This window comes from Odontesthes bonariensis, chromosome 8 (assembly GCF_027942865.1).
Source record: "Odontesthes bonariensis isolate fOdoBon6 chromosome 8, fOdoBon6.hap1, whole genome shotgun sequence".
NCBI lineage: Eukaryota > Metazoa > Chordata > Actinopteri > Atheriniformes > Atherinopsidae > Odontesthes > Odontesthes bonariensis.
In genome coordinates this window covers 38812529-38828739 of record NC_134513.1, presented here as the reverse complement: position 1 = coordinate 38828739, position 16211 = coordinate 38812529, and the positions used below count along the sequence as shown (strand labels likewise).

The window sequence follows — 16211 nt, the reverse complement described above, 5'->3', positions numbered from 1 at the left end:
AAAAAAAGAAAATGAAGCCTGTTCTGAGGACTTTAAAACTGGATGTCAGTGTATAAATGTGAAATGATGTGACTTTGTACATATTGTTGAACATTCAACAATTTCAGACTACAACAACAAGCTTGTGTGCAAAGACTTTCCCTGTTCATCAAACTTTGAACGTCAAATTACCACCACAAATAAACCGTTCTCTTTTCCTGTGGACACTATGTGATTATTGATTGGCTGGTGGATCTTCAGAGAAATCTAATCAATCAGAACTGCACAGATCAGGCAGAATATTTAATTCAAGGAACATCAGGTATAAAAGGATGAGTAAGGTGAATTTTATCAGCTTCTGTCTCTTTAAGGCCCCCTCCCTAAAAGCCCACTGTTTTTATTGGCTGCCTAAGCCTATAGAGGGCCAGCATCCAATGTGTGAAGCTCTCAATCAACTGACAAAAAGGGAAAAGCTTAACCCGCGTTTGTGAAATCAACTAAAAGACTCCCAATTTATTAGAAACCAATTAATTAAATTGGTTCCCCAGCTGCTGGAGGCAGTATTCCACAAACAGCTGACAACACAATAAATGTCTCTGTCATTAATTTTACAACAAAGCTAGCTTGGAGGTGTTACTGTAGCTGTTAGCATTAGCATCCTGACTTGCATCATGTTAGCATTTCGCTCTCCATGTCAGTGTTAGTCCGAACTGCAGTGTTATATCCATCAACGTTACATTGATAAAGATAAAGATTCCTTTATTGTTGCTATACGTAGGCATAGAACAGTGAAATAGGGGTGTGTGCTGGTCTGTGGCTGTTTCCAAGGTCCGACTCCTCCCCTTCTGGTCCATTTCAGCCAATCATGGTTCATACCTAGGCAAAAAAGGACCAGTGATCTGCACTTCTGTGCCTATTGGTCACTTGGTTACCACTAACACCCTGTCTTTGTGTAGGTCATAGACTTTTGCTATGTTGGTTGAAGACATTTTTATGTAAATCATTGTTTAAGTTTTTTTCTTTGTTTTTTAATTATTAGTTCAGATTGGCCTTGTTGGGGAGGGCTGTCACTTTTGTTGATTGCACCTGTGTTCTCCTGTTTACGTTGAATTTAGGGAGTTCAGTTGGAGGTTTGTATATTTTCCATTCCTTTATGGCTTAGTCAGTAATGCTTTTAATTTACAGTTAGCTACTTTTGTTTGTTGTGTTGACCTCAGCTCTCCCTGAAGACGTGGAAACTTTCTGTTTTAAAGTACGAAGTGAAAAGAACTGTCTTTGAAAAGAATATAACAAAATAAAGGTAAACTGCAAGGCTGTCTCCTTATGTTCCCTGTAAAGGATGAAGTTACTCCTTTCCCCCCTGTACACTAGCCTGAGGATGTTACATAATCCTAGACAAGGAACATAAGGGATAAAGTTCTTACTTGGGGTACGAGAGGTCTTGGGTTCATATCCCGGACGAGACCCCAATCACTTGACATCCCCAGGAGAAATCTCCTCTTTTAAACATATTTTAAATATTAACAGCCAAGACAAACTTAATAAAAAAGTCTATGGGCTACACAAAGACAGGCTGTAAGTGGTAACAAAGTGGCTAAAAGGTGCAGAAGTACAGATCCCTGGTTCTTTCATTGTCAAGTCATGAGCCATGATTGGCTGGAAAGGACCAGGAGGGGAGGAGTTGAACCTAGCAACAGCACAGCACACATCAGTGTAATACTGATGGGATGTAACATAGCAACGTGACGTTTCAAACCTGAACCGCAGATGCACTGCTGATGGAGCCAAACCTCCACCGAATGCAATGCCGAATGCAAATCATACATTTACCAAACAAGAAGCAGTAACATACCACCTCTATCAGGTCCACGTTTTGTTCTGGTTCTAACTGTCCAGGAGTCTGTTTTTCATCCACATGAGTCAGGTTCGGCTGGGTTTCAGTCCAGTTCAGACCAGTTTCAGGCCCAGCTGAGCGTCAGTCCATCGCCTATCATGACCTGCTCAAGGTCCTGGTCTTCCTGGCACTCCTGTAGCCGTTGCTCCTCCAGCAGGGACACCAGAGCATCCCTCTGCTCCACCACATCCAACATCTCCTCCAGGATCAGACGCTCCTCGGCCAGCTGCTCCTCCCCCTTCAGGTGGTCTGCACACATAGCAGGAGGACAGCTTCATTTTCAACACACACACACACACACACACACACACACACAGGTGTTTTAACATCTTTAAAGATGGCCAATAAAGCTGAAGTCCCATTACCATCCACAGCCATCCTCTCTCTGAGCTCCTGCTGCAGCCGACTCTGTCTGTCCTCCAGCTCCAGCTCACGAGCACTGAAACAAAGACACAACCATGTCCAGATCCACAAGTCCGATTCATCTAAACATATCGCAGGAGCTTCTTCCCGGTCTGAGCCGCAGATAAAAGGCCAAATACTCACAATATGATGAGTTCAGACTCATATCGAACCAGAGAGTTCTTCTGCTGGACCAGCCGGAACCACTGCTGCATCAAAGCCGGATTATCCAGTTTGCCCAGTCCTGCGCAGACAGGCACACGTGCTTTCACGTTATTATGACAAGACACCCGGTACCTTACGGTGACATGGAAACAGCACAAACGCCACTCTTCTTTGTCCCATGAAGTCGTTTAAAGCTCGGCGGACCGTTTACAACATAAATCAGACTGTGGTCATTACGAATGAACACATGAACGTGTTTATGAACCGGGTTCACAGATCAAGTCATTTCTCTGCAGACTCAGGTAGTAATGATCTCTCCTAAAGAAAAACAAAAAAAACTAAAAGAGGCCGTGGCAGACTGATTCAGGGCAGGAACTCCTGACCTGTACGGGTCAGATCAGTCATGTGATAAACGCACAGAGAAGCTGCGCAGCACAGACGCTGTGATGTTAAACACCTGATCCGCCCACAAAGACTGTCTATAATGGTAAACAGGACAGGTGAACTCACCTCCCAGGTGAAGCTCCACATCTGGACTGGAGCTGGAGTCCTCCCAGTAGTCTGACAGAAACAGAAACTCAGGTGGGTTCAGGTGGACACAGTTACTCTCAGCTGGTCTCTCTGCCTCCATATTGTGTGTTTGTACCTGCTTCTCCCCGAAGAGCTTTCTCCACCATCACTCCTCTCTCCTCCAGCTGTCTCTGCTTCTCCTCCACCTGCTGCAGCTGCCTCTGGATCAGCTGAGACAAACAAGACACAAGATCACAGAACTTCCTCTGAACCGGACTCTGTCCTATCTGATCCTGGACTGGACTCTGTCTGTCCTCAGGTAAACTCACCTGAGCCTTATGCAGTCTCTTCAACTGTTCTTGTTTGGCTTGTCTTCGAGCAGCTCTTTGAACCCTTCTTGTGATTTTGGCGTCCAGATCTTCTTCCTCTTGCTCCTTTTGGAACATGGTCTCCCTCACACTCAGACTGGATGGCTCCTTTGGCGGGACCAGGATGCCCACCACCTCTGTGGGACAGGAGGACTGTCCGTCAGAGTCCCAGACCTTTTTTTTTTTTAGGGGCTGCCTCTGGAAACGACAGTGTGAAGATGTTCCATTATATAACCTCCCAGACAGGACCACCACACCCCTCAAAGAGGACCAGGGCTATCTGTACCTTGATGGCGTATGATCGTCTAAAAGCCAGAGCGTGAGGAACATATGCCGGCTGAGAGACGTGAAGAAGACACATGGAGGAGAAAAAACAGTGAGTGAGCTACAGGAATAAGATGTGTGCAGCTTTAATTATTTTTATTTATTTATTTTATTTATTTATTTATTTATTTTACTTTGGAAGTTCAGGGGCCATGTGACTGTGGTTCAGGGAGCAGGTGAGGCACACGTGTGGATCTATAATCTATAATCATTGTTTCTGCCTTCAGCCACAGTAGTGTGGACAGAAGACGACTGTAGACCAGCCAGCTCGGGCTGGCGTCACAGAAAGTGTGAATAAAGTCTGCATCGAGCTTAAGCTGGATCTGTTGCCTTTTAAAGAGAGTAACTGGGCCGCTAAAACATCCAAGACTGGAAGTAAGAAACTTAGGGTCCAGAGTCCAACTTGAACCTTGAAGTCAGTAGAGACAGTAGAGAACATGTCAGGTTTGAATGTTCGAATGTCTTGAATTGTTGGGTTGAGACAAATGAAATTAAAATCTTAAGTGATAACAGATAACAGATTTCATCTGAAGTCGGAAGTCTTGATTCCAAGAGTCAAGATCATCTGAAAACCCAACAACCACCACAACATGAAACCCCGCTATGTTGATCAGTCAGCTGGTACCTCTTGGTTCTCCTCCTGTTCGTCCTCCTTCACAGAGACTTTCTGGATTTCAGACACGAGGTCAAACAGCTCCAACTGCAGCTGCAAACATCAAAGGACACTTCAGTTCACACAAACTGCCTCCCCCTGAGTCTACATCCAGGTCTGATGCCTCTGATAACACCGAGATACAAGCCGGAGATACGCGATGATGAGGGATGAGCATCGCTCTTCAGAGTAGACTTCACATAAAGCATTGATTGAAGGTAATTTGTTTTTTTAAGAGAAAAAAGAGTATATCGCTGTTATCACCTGCTGGGTGAACAACAGCCAGCAGAGTGTCAGCACAAACATCAATTATCCATTAAAACGATGATATGAAACCCACATGTTCTGAGTGTGCTGGTGTGCCCCCCGGTGGTAGAAAAGTAGTACTGAAACCTTCTTTGTGAGCACGAAGTGGAAATGTTGGATTGACAACCCAACCCTGGTTGGTTAGTGATGACTTACTTATGCTGCAATATGTGCAATACAGTCATACAATCTGATTGCTCTGTAACCTTTACCTTTAACTTTTACTATTTCTATATCATTTAGTTATCTTTAGCCTTGTGTCTTTTTGGGTACTCTAAGCAAGAGCTCCTGAACAAAATTTCATTCTTGATTCATGAGACCAAGGTGGGTGTAAACATGGCAGCTGGACCCAGTTGAGACCATCTGGGGTGTGTGCTTGGTGATGTGCTGTTTGAATGATCATGACATTAGCCGCTTTCGGACAGACCGTTCTAAGAAAGTAGTTATCAGAACTACCCTCCTCGAATTTCGTTCTGATGACTATCCTTCCCCAGCGGAACTGTTTCAGTCTGCATTCGCACGTGAGTCGGGACCTGATAGGGACTGATGCGCCGCGCGCAGCCGTCTGCTTCAGTGACGTGTTAGCCGTTAGCCATTTAGCGCTACATTCAAACACAAAACAAAACGGTAAAAGTAAGGAGAGTTGAAAAAACACCACCAAGAAGCTAATATGGAGACCGGGGAGGCCCCCGTGTTTATGGTCTGCATGATGGTGATATTAATCATGGACGATCACATCAGGCGTCTAATATCGAGGCTGGAAAAGCTCACAGAGAGAGTCAGGAGACGATACTTTTTTATTTCATGAAGGAAGAAAGGAGAGCAGAGCGCTGGAGACAAATGAGACCAGTGTAAGTTTAACTTATTAAACACCCGCCGGTTGTGTCTGTGTATGAGTAAACATTTCTGCCGTGATAGCATGACATGGGGCGTAGCTACCGACCACCACACACCTCCGTTAGATTCGTTCTATAGAACCATGAAAAGACCCGACCTCGGAGAAGGAGCTAAATAGTTATAGGAACTAAGGGAGAAAGCCCCGAGTTCCTGTATGTCCGAACACGGGAGAAACCGGCCCCGCGGATTAAAAGGTTATTAGAACTGCCAAAGGTTCCTCCAGTCCGAAAGCGGCTATTGACCTTCTGGACCAGTACCTGGTACTCTTTTTTTTCTTTTTTTCTCTTTCTCTTATTTCTCTTTTTTTCACGCCCTCTTGAACTCTCTCTTCAAAGTTCTTTTCAACTTTCCCTTAAGGTACTAAGGGAAAGTACTATCGGTCTCGTGCCGGTATTTAGCCTTAGATGGAGTTTACCACCCACTTTGGGCTGCATTCCCAAACAACCCGATTCCGAGAAGACCGGACCCCGGCGCGACGGGGGCCGTTACCGGCCTCACACCGTCCACGGGCTGAGCCTCGATCAGAAGGACTCAGGCCCCCGAGTGACAACGGGCAAGCGGTCTTCCATACGCCACATTTCCCACGCCCGCCAGTCGGACGGGGATTCGGCACTGGGCTCTTCCTTCTTCGCTCGCTGCTACTGAGGGAATCCTTGTTAGTTTATTTTCCTCCGCTTAGTAATATGCTTAAATTCAGCGGGTCGTCTCGTCTGATCTTAGGTCGTAGTCGAATGGGTCCTCCCCCGCCTCCGGAGAGGCAGAGGGGAGGTTTGGCGTGGCTCCCGAGGAGGGAGGCTCACGGAGCTCTGGGTAGAGTCGGGATTCCCCGACGCGCCGGGGGGGTGCCCGGAGGGAGCGTCCCCGCGTCGCCCCGGACCGACCCCCCGCTCCCCAATCCCCCACTGGAGCGGCCCGAGCCCCTGAGCGCACGCGTCGTACCTGGTAATCTTATTGATGGCATCGACCTTTTGGACCAGTACCTGGTACTCTAATGCCCCTTTTCCACCGCCGAGCTAGCCCTACTCTACTCGGTTCGATATAGCACGACACTACACTACACGACACGGCACCAGTACCATTTCCTTTTCCACCCAAACTGTGACCTGGAAGTGGGCGGAGTCGGCCCGGTCACCACTAACGTGACGTCGGTTTCAGGCGACTACAAAGTGTCACGCCGCGGTTAGTCAAAAGTAAACACAATGATGGAGTGTAATGTGTAATGCAGTTGACAATTCATATTGTTTAGTTAAACCAAGCTCTTTATTAAAAAGACCGTACAAAAGTAAACAGCAGGAGTTGTCTCAGGAATGCAGATAGCAGCTGTTGCCTCAGCTGCAGATTGCGATGCCAGTGTCGGTTCTGAAGCCTGCGGGATTGGAGGATCTTCGCTGACCTCAGCAACCGAACACTCATCGGTTGCACAAACCGAGTCTTGAGGGAAAAAAAAGAAAAAGTGTGAACATACAAAATGCATACACGTAACCGCATAGGTGAGACACTGTGCTAGCCTTCCAAAACAGCGTTGTTTGCTAGCTCACTCAGAACAACTTACATGAGACACCTGTGTAACTTTTTACACAAGTTAAAGACTGAACATGTATTTGTTACGATATAAAACATGCATTTGTTAAGATATAAGCGTTGCACCGAGGGGATAAGAACAACACTTACCATTTTCCATCGCCTCCAACAAAGACGTCGCCGTATCCACGCCACCGTAAATGCCGTCCATTTGGTCGAACCACTTCCATGTCTTTCGGTTTGACCCACTCCGGCTGTTGTGGTCCTCTACCTGCCGGTAATCACTCTTCAGCTTATCTCGGCACTGCTGAGAATTCCGGTGATAGCCATGGTTAGCCATCAGCTTGGCTATATCCTGGAACACCTTCTCATTTCGTGTCACTCCGTCCAGTTCCTTCTGTATGCGGTCCTCGGCCACCACACTCAGAGAGGTCTGCACCTCGCTCATCGTCCATGGGTTGGCTTTCCTTCTCTGGTCTTCCATCTTCGCAATTCTGTTTATTCTCTGTTGCTCTCGCAGGTGTGTTTTCATAAATGGCGGGTGATTATTTAAAGCTCCCCAAGCTTCGTAGCGTGTATGACGTAATTTCAACTGACCAATCAGTGGACAGCACTGATCACGTGACGTTTTAGTATCGGCTAGTACCGACTAGACCCACCTCTGAAGCAGGTACTAGCCGGTACTAAAAATCGGAACGGGTCCCACCTTCAACCCGCGATGGAAAAGCTCCCAATCAGGGTAGAGCTGTACCGTTACAAAAATGTTCGGTGGAAAAGGGGCATTATTGATGGCATCAACCTTCTGGACCAGTACCTGGTACCAGTGCCGGCTCCTGACATTTTTTTTTAGGTAGTGCAATCTCCAGTCTGTGAAAGCTGCATCAGAGTGTGCTGCGTGAAGCTGAACCGATTGCACTGATGAAAACCTGTTATGTTCCCACGCAGGAAATAAAATGTCCAATCGTCCAGAAACTCCTTGTCTTCCTTAAATAAACACGACGCAGAGTCACTTTGGTTATTTGGTCTTCCAAATAACCAAAGTGACTCTGCAATTTCCCCCCGTTATGTCCATAAGTACCATAAAAGTCCATAGGACTGAGGTATATTTGTCTAGGTAGCATAATTTATAGTAATAATTTTTAATAATTTTTTGTTATTTTTGCATAATTTGCCAATCAGTTAATATTACACCTTAACATTTATTTATTTATTTTCCTCATATTGTTCCAGGATTCTATGAATTAAGTAAACACATAAGCTCTTAATGATAAGATTCATTAAATTTTCATTCTAAAGAATCATCAGATACTACCTGGAAAAATAGCAGGGTTGGTGGAGCCCTCGGTTTCATCTTTGCCTCGCAAGGCTAGCTCGAAAATCCCGCAAAATTCTTCCAAACTTCCTTCTCCGCATTAGTACGATGACTAAAGGGTACTTCTTTCAGAAACACTACCGTATTGTTGCACTCGACACTCACCATCTTCTTCGTAGAATGTTCATGGTCCCGCGCAACAGACATATGACGAAAGCACGTTGTGCGTCATTTGTGCGAGCACATAACCCCTCATAGAAAATGTATTGGGAGCATAATTTCTGAAAAAAACTGACGTACCATTCATGTCAATGGGAGATTTCTGGTGCAAATTCGACCCTGACAGAAATCGCCCCAAATGGGCGTGGCAACACCAGGCGCGACCTTAATCTGATTGGTCAATGACATATACAACCAGTTTGCCTACAGTAGATCAGTCCCGCCTTAGCAACTAGATAAAAAAAACCAAACCTCTGCGTTTGGTAGTCCGTCGCACAAATCGCCCCTATGAAGGAACCGCCGCTGCCTGGTACTCTTATTGATGGCATCGACCTTCTGGACCAGTACCTGGTACTCTTATTGATGGCATCGACCTTCTGGACCAGTACCTGGTACTCTTATTGACGGGTTCAGGTCACATAAAATCTGTTTGGCTGGTTTGTGTCAGGTGGACTTACGTTGTTTCTGGGCCTCAGTGAACATCTCTGCAGCAGTGTTGACGTGTCCAGATCAGACTCCTCTCCTGTCACATCGGATACAGGAAATACTGTTATTACATGGTCATGACAGCGCACGGTCTGGCTAGTTTGTCATGACTTCGTCACCTGTAACTCTCCTCTGACTGGCTGTTCCCCTCTTCAGCGGTTCTGCAGGTAAAGTTCTGCCCCTCTTCTTCTGCTCCTTCCAATTTCCAGGAAACACCGTCTTCCACAGGGCTCTGGCTCCGCCCCCTCCAGGAGGAGGAGCCTCTCTGAGCCCTTTGAGGCTGAGAAGGAGAGCCCCGCCCCCAGTCTGCAGAGGAGTTGGGAGGAGGTGAGGGGGGAGACCGCATGCTTCTCTATGCTTTCTTCTCTTCCTCATGCTCTCTGACCACTCCTCCACCGGCCCTGCCTCCTGATCCTCTGACTCCTCCCCCCCTTCCAGCAGGAGGAGGGGCTTCTTCTGAGTCAGTTCAGGGGTGATGTCATCCAATGAGCCCCGCCCTCCGGCAGCAGGTCCACGAGTAAGTCTCTGGGCAGCTCTCTCCATGATGATGACAGGTGAGAGTGGAGTTCTGGTGAACTCAAGGTCGGGGGCGGAGTCAGAGGAGGTGACAAAGGAAGCGGTGGAGGGCGTAGCTGCGTCGGTCAGAGTCACAGAGGAAGGTGTAAAGGAGGTGGAGTCAGAATCTACAGGTGTGCCAGAGGTGTGAGGAGGAAACTCCTCTTCTGAGGGGAGACAAAGAGAAAAGGAGGAAGGAAAGGGAGTTAATAGGAGTAAATTAAAAAAGTTAAAAAGGAACAAATACTCTGAGACACACGAAAAATACAACCCATGAAGTTAGAAAGCTGTGACAGAATTAAAAACTAATAAATTGAAAACCCAGAAGGATTCTTGCATTTAGCATTTTACTGCAGACAGAATAAATTCAACATCCTTCATGTTCTGTCTGCATTTCATCTGTTAACAAACATCATTTCTACATCTCAGACCTGCAACATGTCCCATAAAAGTCAGGACAGAGAACCTTCTCCCACTCTGTAACGTTTCCTTCTCTCGCTCTGTGACGTTTCCTTCTCCCGCTCTGTGACGTTTCCTTCTCCCGCTCTGTGACGTTTCCTTCTCCCGCTCTAACGTTTCCTTCTCCCGCTCTGTAACGTTTCCTTCTCCCGCTCTGTGGCGTTTCCTTCTCCCGCTCTGTAACGTTTCCTTCTCCCGCTCTGTGACGTTTCCTTCTCCCGCTCTGTAACGTTTCCTTCTCCCGCTCTGTAACGTTTCCTTCTCCCGCTCTGTGACGTTTCCTTCTCCCGCTCTGTGACGTTTCCTTCTCCCGCTCTGTGACGTTTCCTTCTCCCGCTCTGTGACGTTTCCTTCTCCCGCTCTGTGACCTTTCCTTCTCCCACTCTGTGACGTTTCCTTCTCCCGCTCTGTAACGTTTCCTTCTCCCGCTCTGTGACGTTTCCTTCTCCCGCTCTGTGACGTTTCCTTCTCCCGCTCTGTGACCTTTCCTTCTCCCGCTCTGTGGCGTTTCCTTCTCCCGCTCTGTGGCGTTTCCTTCTCCCGCTCTGTAACGTTTCCTTCTCCCGCTCTGTGACCTTTCCTTCTCCCGCTCTGTAACGTTTCCTTCTCCCGCTCTGTGACCTTTCCTTCTCCCGCTCTGTGACGTTTCCTTCTCCCACTCTGTAACGTTTCCTTCTCCCGCTCTGTGACGTTTCCTTCTCCCACTCTGTAACGTTTCCTTCTCCCGCTCTGTGACGTTTCCTTCTCCCGCTCTGTGACCTTTCCTTCTCCCGCTCTGTGACGTTTCCTTCTCCCGCTCTGTGACGTTTCCTTCTCCCGCTCTGTAACGTTTCCTTCTCCCGCTCTGTGACCTTTCCTTCTCCCGCTCTGTGGCGTTTCCTTCTCCCGCTCTGTGACGTTTCCTTCTCCCGCTCTGTGACGCTTCCTTCTCCCGCTCTGTGACGTTTCCTTCTCCCGCTCTGTGGCGTTTCCTTCTCCCGCTCTGTGGCGTTTCCTTCTCCCGCTCTGTAACGTTTCCTTCTCCCGCTCTGTGACGCTTCCTTCTCCCGCTCTGTGACGTTTCCTTCTCCCGCTCTGTGACGTTTCCTTCTCTCGTTCTCCCGCTCTGTAACGTTTCCTTCTCCCGCTCTGTAACGTTTCCTTCTCCCGCTCTGTGACCTTTCCTTCTCCCGCTCTGTGGCGTTTCCTTCTCCCGCTCTGTGACGTTTCCTTCTCCCGCTCTGTGACCTTTCCTTCTCCCGCTCTGTGACGTTTCCTTCTCCCGCTCTGTGACGTTTCCTTCTCCCGCTCTGTGGCGTTTCCTTCTCCCGCTCTGTGACGTTTCCTTCTCCCGCTCTGTGACGTTTCCTTCTCCCGCTCTGTGACGTTTCCTTCTCCCGCTCTGTGGCGTTTCCTTCTCCCGCTCTGTGACGTTTCCTTCTCCCGCTCTGTGGCGTTTCCTTCTCCCGCTCTGTGACGTTTCCTTCTCCCGCTCTGTGACCTTTCCTTCTCCCGCTCTGTGACCTTTCCTTCTCCCGCTCTGTGGCGTTTCCTTCTCCCGCTCTGTAAGGTTTCCTTCTCCCGCTCTGTGACGTTTCCTTCTCCCGCTCTGTAACGTTTCCTTCTCCCGCTCTGTAACGTTTCCTTCTCCCGCTCTGTGACGTTTCCTTCTCCCGCTCTGTGACGTTTCCTTCTCCCGCTCTGTGACGTTTCCTTCTCCCGCTCTGTAACGTTTCCTTCTCCCGCTCTGTGACCTTTCCTTCTCCCGCTCTGTGGCGTTTCCTTCTCCCGCTCTGTGACGTTTCCTTCTCCCGCTCTGTGACGCTTCCTTCTCCCGCTCTGTGACGTTTCCTTCTCCCGCTCTGTGGCGTTTCCTTCTCCCGCTCTGTGGCGTTTCCTTCTCCCGCTCTGTAACGTTTCCTTCTCCCGCTCTGTGACGCTTCCTTCTCCCGCTCTGTGACGTTTCCTTCTCCCGCTCTGTGACGTTTCCTTCTCTCGTTCTCCCGCTCTGTAACGTTTCCTTCTCCCGCTCTGTAACGTTTCCTTCTCCCGCTCTGTGACCTTTCCTTCTCCCGCTCTGTGGCGTTTCCTTCTCCCGCTCTGTGACGTTTCCTTCTCCCGCTCTGTGACCTTTCCTTCTCCCGCTCTGTGACGTTTCCTTCTCCCGCTCTGTGACGTTTCCTTCTCCCGCTCTGTGGCGTTTCCTTCTCCCGCTCTGTGACGTTTCCTTCTCCCGCTCTGTGACGTTTCCTTCTCCCGCTCTGTGACGTTTCCTTCTCCCGCTCTGTGGCGTTTCCTTCTCCCGCTCTGTGACGTTTCCTTCTCCCGCTCTGTGGCGTTTCCTTCTCCCGCTCTGTGACGTTTCCTTCTCCCGCTCTGTGACCTTTCCTTCTCCCGCTCTGTGGCATTTCCTTCTCCCGCTCTGTGGCGTTTCCTTCTCCCGCTCTGTAAGGTTTCCTTCTCCCGCTCTGTGACGTTTCCTTCTCCCGCTCTGTGGCGTTTCCTTCTCCCGCTCTGTAAGGTTTCCTTCTCCCGCTCTGTAACGTTTCCTTCTCCCGCTCTGTGACGTTTCCTTCTCCCGCTCTGTGACGTTTTCTCCCGCTCTGTGACGTTTCCTTCTCCCACTCTAACGTTTCCTTCTCCCGCTCTGTGACCTTTCCTTCTCCCGCTCTGTGACGTTTCCTTCTCCCGCTCTGTGACGTTTCCTTCTCCCGCTCTGTGACGTTTCCTTCTCCCGCTCTGTAACGTTTCCTTCTCCCGCTCTAACGTTTCCTTCTCCCGCTCTGTGACCTTTCCTTCTCCCGCTCTGTGACGTTTCCTTCTCCCACTCTGTGACGTTTCCTTCTCCCGCTCTGTGACCTTTCCTTCTCCCGCTCTGTGACGTTTCCTTCTCCCGCTCTGTGACGTTTCCTTCTCCCGCTCTGTGACCTTTCCTTCTCCCGCTCTAACGTTTCCTTCTCCCGCTCTGTGACGTTTCCTTCTCCCGCTCTGTGACGTTTCCTTCTCCCACTCTGTAACGTTTCCTTCTCCCGCTCTGTAACGTTTCCTTCTCCCGCTCTGTAACGTTTCCTTCTCCCGCTCTGTGACGTTTCCTTCTCCCGCTCTGTAACGTTTCCTTCTCCCGCTCTGTAACGTTTCCTTCTCCCGCTCTGTGAGCTTTTCTGCATCAATGCTGCCAACCCAGAAGTGGAAATGAATCCAAGCCCATCCCATCCCAGAGCCTGGCTGCAGGGACTGCTTGCTGACAGCAGGCTGGATGCTCCTTTGGCTCTTTGCTCCATTTCTTCCAACAAAGATCTGGAACACTGATGGCTCTGACCACAGCACACGTTTCCACCATGTGACGCTCCATCCCAGACGCCTCCGAGCCCAGAGAAGTGGAGGCTCCATCCCAGACGCCTCCGAGCCCAGAGAAGTGGAGGCTCCATCCCAGACGCCTCCGAGCCCAGAGAAGTGGACGCCGCCTCTGGACCAGGCTAATATCAGGCTTCTTCTCTGCACAGTAAAGTCTGTGAATGGAACTCTGGATCGTAGTGCTGGACAAAGGTTTCCCACAGTAATCCCTTGTCCGTGTGCTTCTATCAGCTGCTGATGAATGAGGGTTCTTGATGCGGCGCCGTCTGAGGGGTCAGAGATTTTTATATCTTTTATGTCAACATTAGCTCTAAATTTCCCTGTACCAACTTTTTGGGAACGTCCCAGCCAGCATAATGTTTAAATTTGGGCTGCAGATAAGGGTCCCAAGTGGGTTTGTCCGAAGTTTCCACGGTGGCCCCACCTGTGTTTGTCCATATGGGTTTCAAGTTGCTGTGTGGCTTTAGTTGGACATGTGAACATTCTTTTACTTTGTGTGATGTTTTTATCTGTATTGCCTTTGGAATAATTTAAGGCTTAGGGTTACCCTAACCCTTCAAGTTGCACTTTGAAACCCATATGGGCAAACACAGGTGAGGTCACCGTGGAAACTGCGGACAAACCCACTTGGGACCCTTATCTGCAGCCCTAATTGAAACCTTATGGGCCCCACATGGACATGCTGGTTGGGGTGTTGCAGGTGTAAAAAGTCACGAGACAAAACATGAAATATCCTCAGTTTATACTGTCTGACATGAAATATAAGTAAAAGGAAATGGAAGGATCACTGTGGTATTATCATCATCATTATTAATATTATTATTCGTTTTTCTGATTTGGAGTTATACATTTCTTATAATAATTCATAAAACTGAACTGATAAACTAATGTAGAAACAGTCGGGAAGTAAAAAATGTGATGATAATGTGATAAAACATTAAAAACATCAATCAAACCAACAGAAAAGACTGATATAAATAAATAGTGAGCCTTGAAACATCTCAGGAAACTGCAAATCAGATTATATTCAATCGACTCTCATTTCTTGTTTCTCTCAGCTTTGATTGATTGAATGTGAGGCGACTAATGAACTAATGTGAAATGCAAAGTCTGCAGACCTTCTACGATTAGATCTGTAACACTCTGAAAGAGACTGAAAACCCCAAAATACGAGCTCTGTAAAGATCTTTTTCAAAAAATGTTATACTTTAAAAAGTGATGAATGTGGGAAAAGTGATAAATATTGAATAATATTTATTACTTGTGAATGTGGAATAAAAAGCTATAAATGTGGAATATAGTGGGATAAATGTGGAATAAAAAGTTATAAATGTGGAATAAAATGGGATGAATGTGGAGGAGGAGCATGCGCGTGGCAGGTTGATAGAGTGGTGCGAGACGCTGTCCATGACAATTGCATAGTTTAAATTGCATATCATATAATATCATACTGGCGGAGTTAGAGGAGTTGGAAAGTTTTATCGACAAGTATTACAAAGAAATGTCAACAAGGAAAGAACCCGAAAACAAAAGAGTGCGTGCTGAATTTTCAGTGAACCAGAAATGGCAGAGATAACTTCAGCTGACCGCCTCCTGCTGAACAACATTCACGAGCAACTTGATCAACTTAAAAAACTCGATTTGCTACAAGATATGAGTAAAGACATTCACGAACTGAAAACATCAGTGGAATTCACAAACAAACTAACTGAGGATCTAAAGTCGGAAAACGCTACTCTGAAGTCCAACGTGGATGTATGACAGGTGGAGGTTGGTAGGCTGTCAAATGAAAACAGGGCTCTGAAAGAAGATATCCTTGACATACAATGCAGAAGCATGAAGAACAATATTATCATTATGGGCCTGAAAGAACAAGAAAACGAAACATATGCGGTGACTGAAAATATTGTCAAGGCTTTCATGAACGAAGATTTGAAGATGGCCGAGGATCAATTAGCTGAAGTCACAATTGAAACCACCCATCGTGTTGGCCAGGTGAGAGACGATGGAAAACCTAGGGCAGTGGTGGTGAAGTTTGCGACTTTCCAAAAGAAACAGGAGGTGTTAGGCCAGGGTAACAAGCTCAAAGGGTCACACTATTCCATGTTTGAACAATTCCCTCGGGAAATCGTGGACAGAAGACGAGTGTTGGTGCCAATCATGAAGAAACACAAAGCCCGCAGAGAAAAGACGCGCCTGGTCGTGGACAAACTATACATCAATAACCAGCTGTTCAGAGATCCCGAAGTCACGCCATGGTTGTTGTGAGTAGCCTACTCTAAAGCTTCTGCGTCATAACAGCGCTGGTAAGTGACATTTACAAATTATTCTGGATGATGAAGGCCACAAGAATAAAAAGTGAACTGTGGAACTGATTCTAACCCATTACAACCTAACATAGCCTATGTGATGGGTTTATTTAAAAAATGGATATGGCTCAGCGTCGAGCGGCTTTTTCTTTCTCTTTTCTATTTTCCTTTTGCTGTTTTGTTCTTTAATTTCTCTTACTTTATTTTTTATTACTCTCTTTTTTTCCTTTCGATTGAATAGACTTCTTTTCTCTTTTTGCGATTTTTTTTCTGTTTCCTACTTTTATTCTTCTATTTCTCTCTTTTCTGTTTTGATAGATATGTGTTTGTGTATGATGATGAAATTGTTTGGGTGGGGGGTGGTTAAGGAAAGGGGTGGGGGTGGGGGAGGCCAAAGACATGTGGTTGCAGAAAGAAAATCAGTATTCCTGGTATCTATTTTTCCTTTTTGTATTTTTTCTTTTTACTTGGAATCTTTAAAAAAATCAATCTATCTAGATAGATATGGGAACTAACATAC

General features: G+C 47.2%; 1 protein-coding gene across 2 annotated transcripts in view; it reads right to left on the bottom strand.

Moving 5' to 3' along the window:
* Nucleotides 1-915: 915 nt before the first annotated feature.
* LOC142385670 (protein-methionine sulfoxide oxidase mical3b-like) overlaps nt 916-16211 on the bottom strand; it is a 70949-nt gene continuing 55653 nt past the window's right edge. For both annotated transcript variants that reach the window (XM_075472391.1, XM_075472392.1), the window contains 10 exons: nt 9155-9757; nt 9008-9072; nt 4268-4348; nt 3605-3655; nt 3280-3516; nt 3087-3180; nt 2951-3001; nt 2420-2519; nt 2239-2312; nt 916-2122 (listed from right to left, as the gene is read on the bottom strand). In XM_075472391.1, coding sequence (XP_075328506.1) covers nt 1938-2122; nt 2239-2312; nt 2420-2519; nt 2951-3001; nt 3087-3180; nt 3280-3516; nt 3605-3655; nt 4268-4348; nt 9008-9072; nt 9155-9757 — 1541 coding nt within the window. In that variant the 3' untranslated portion in view covers nt 916-1937. The remainder of the gene's footprint in view (nt 2123-2238; nt 2313-2419; nt 2520-2950; nt 3002-3086; nt 3181-3279; nt 3517-3604; nt 3656-4267; nt 4349-9007; nt 9073-9154; nt 9758-16211) is intronic.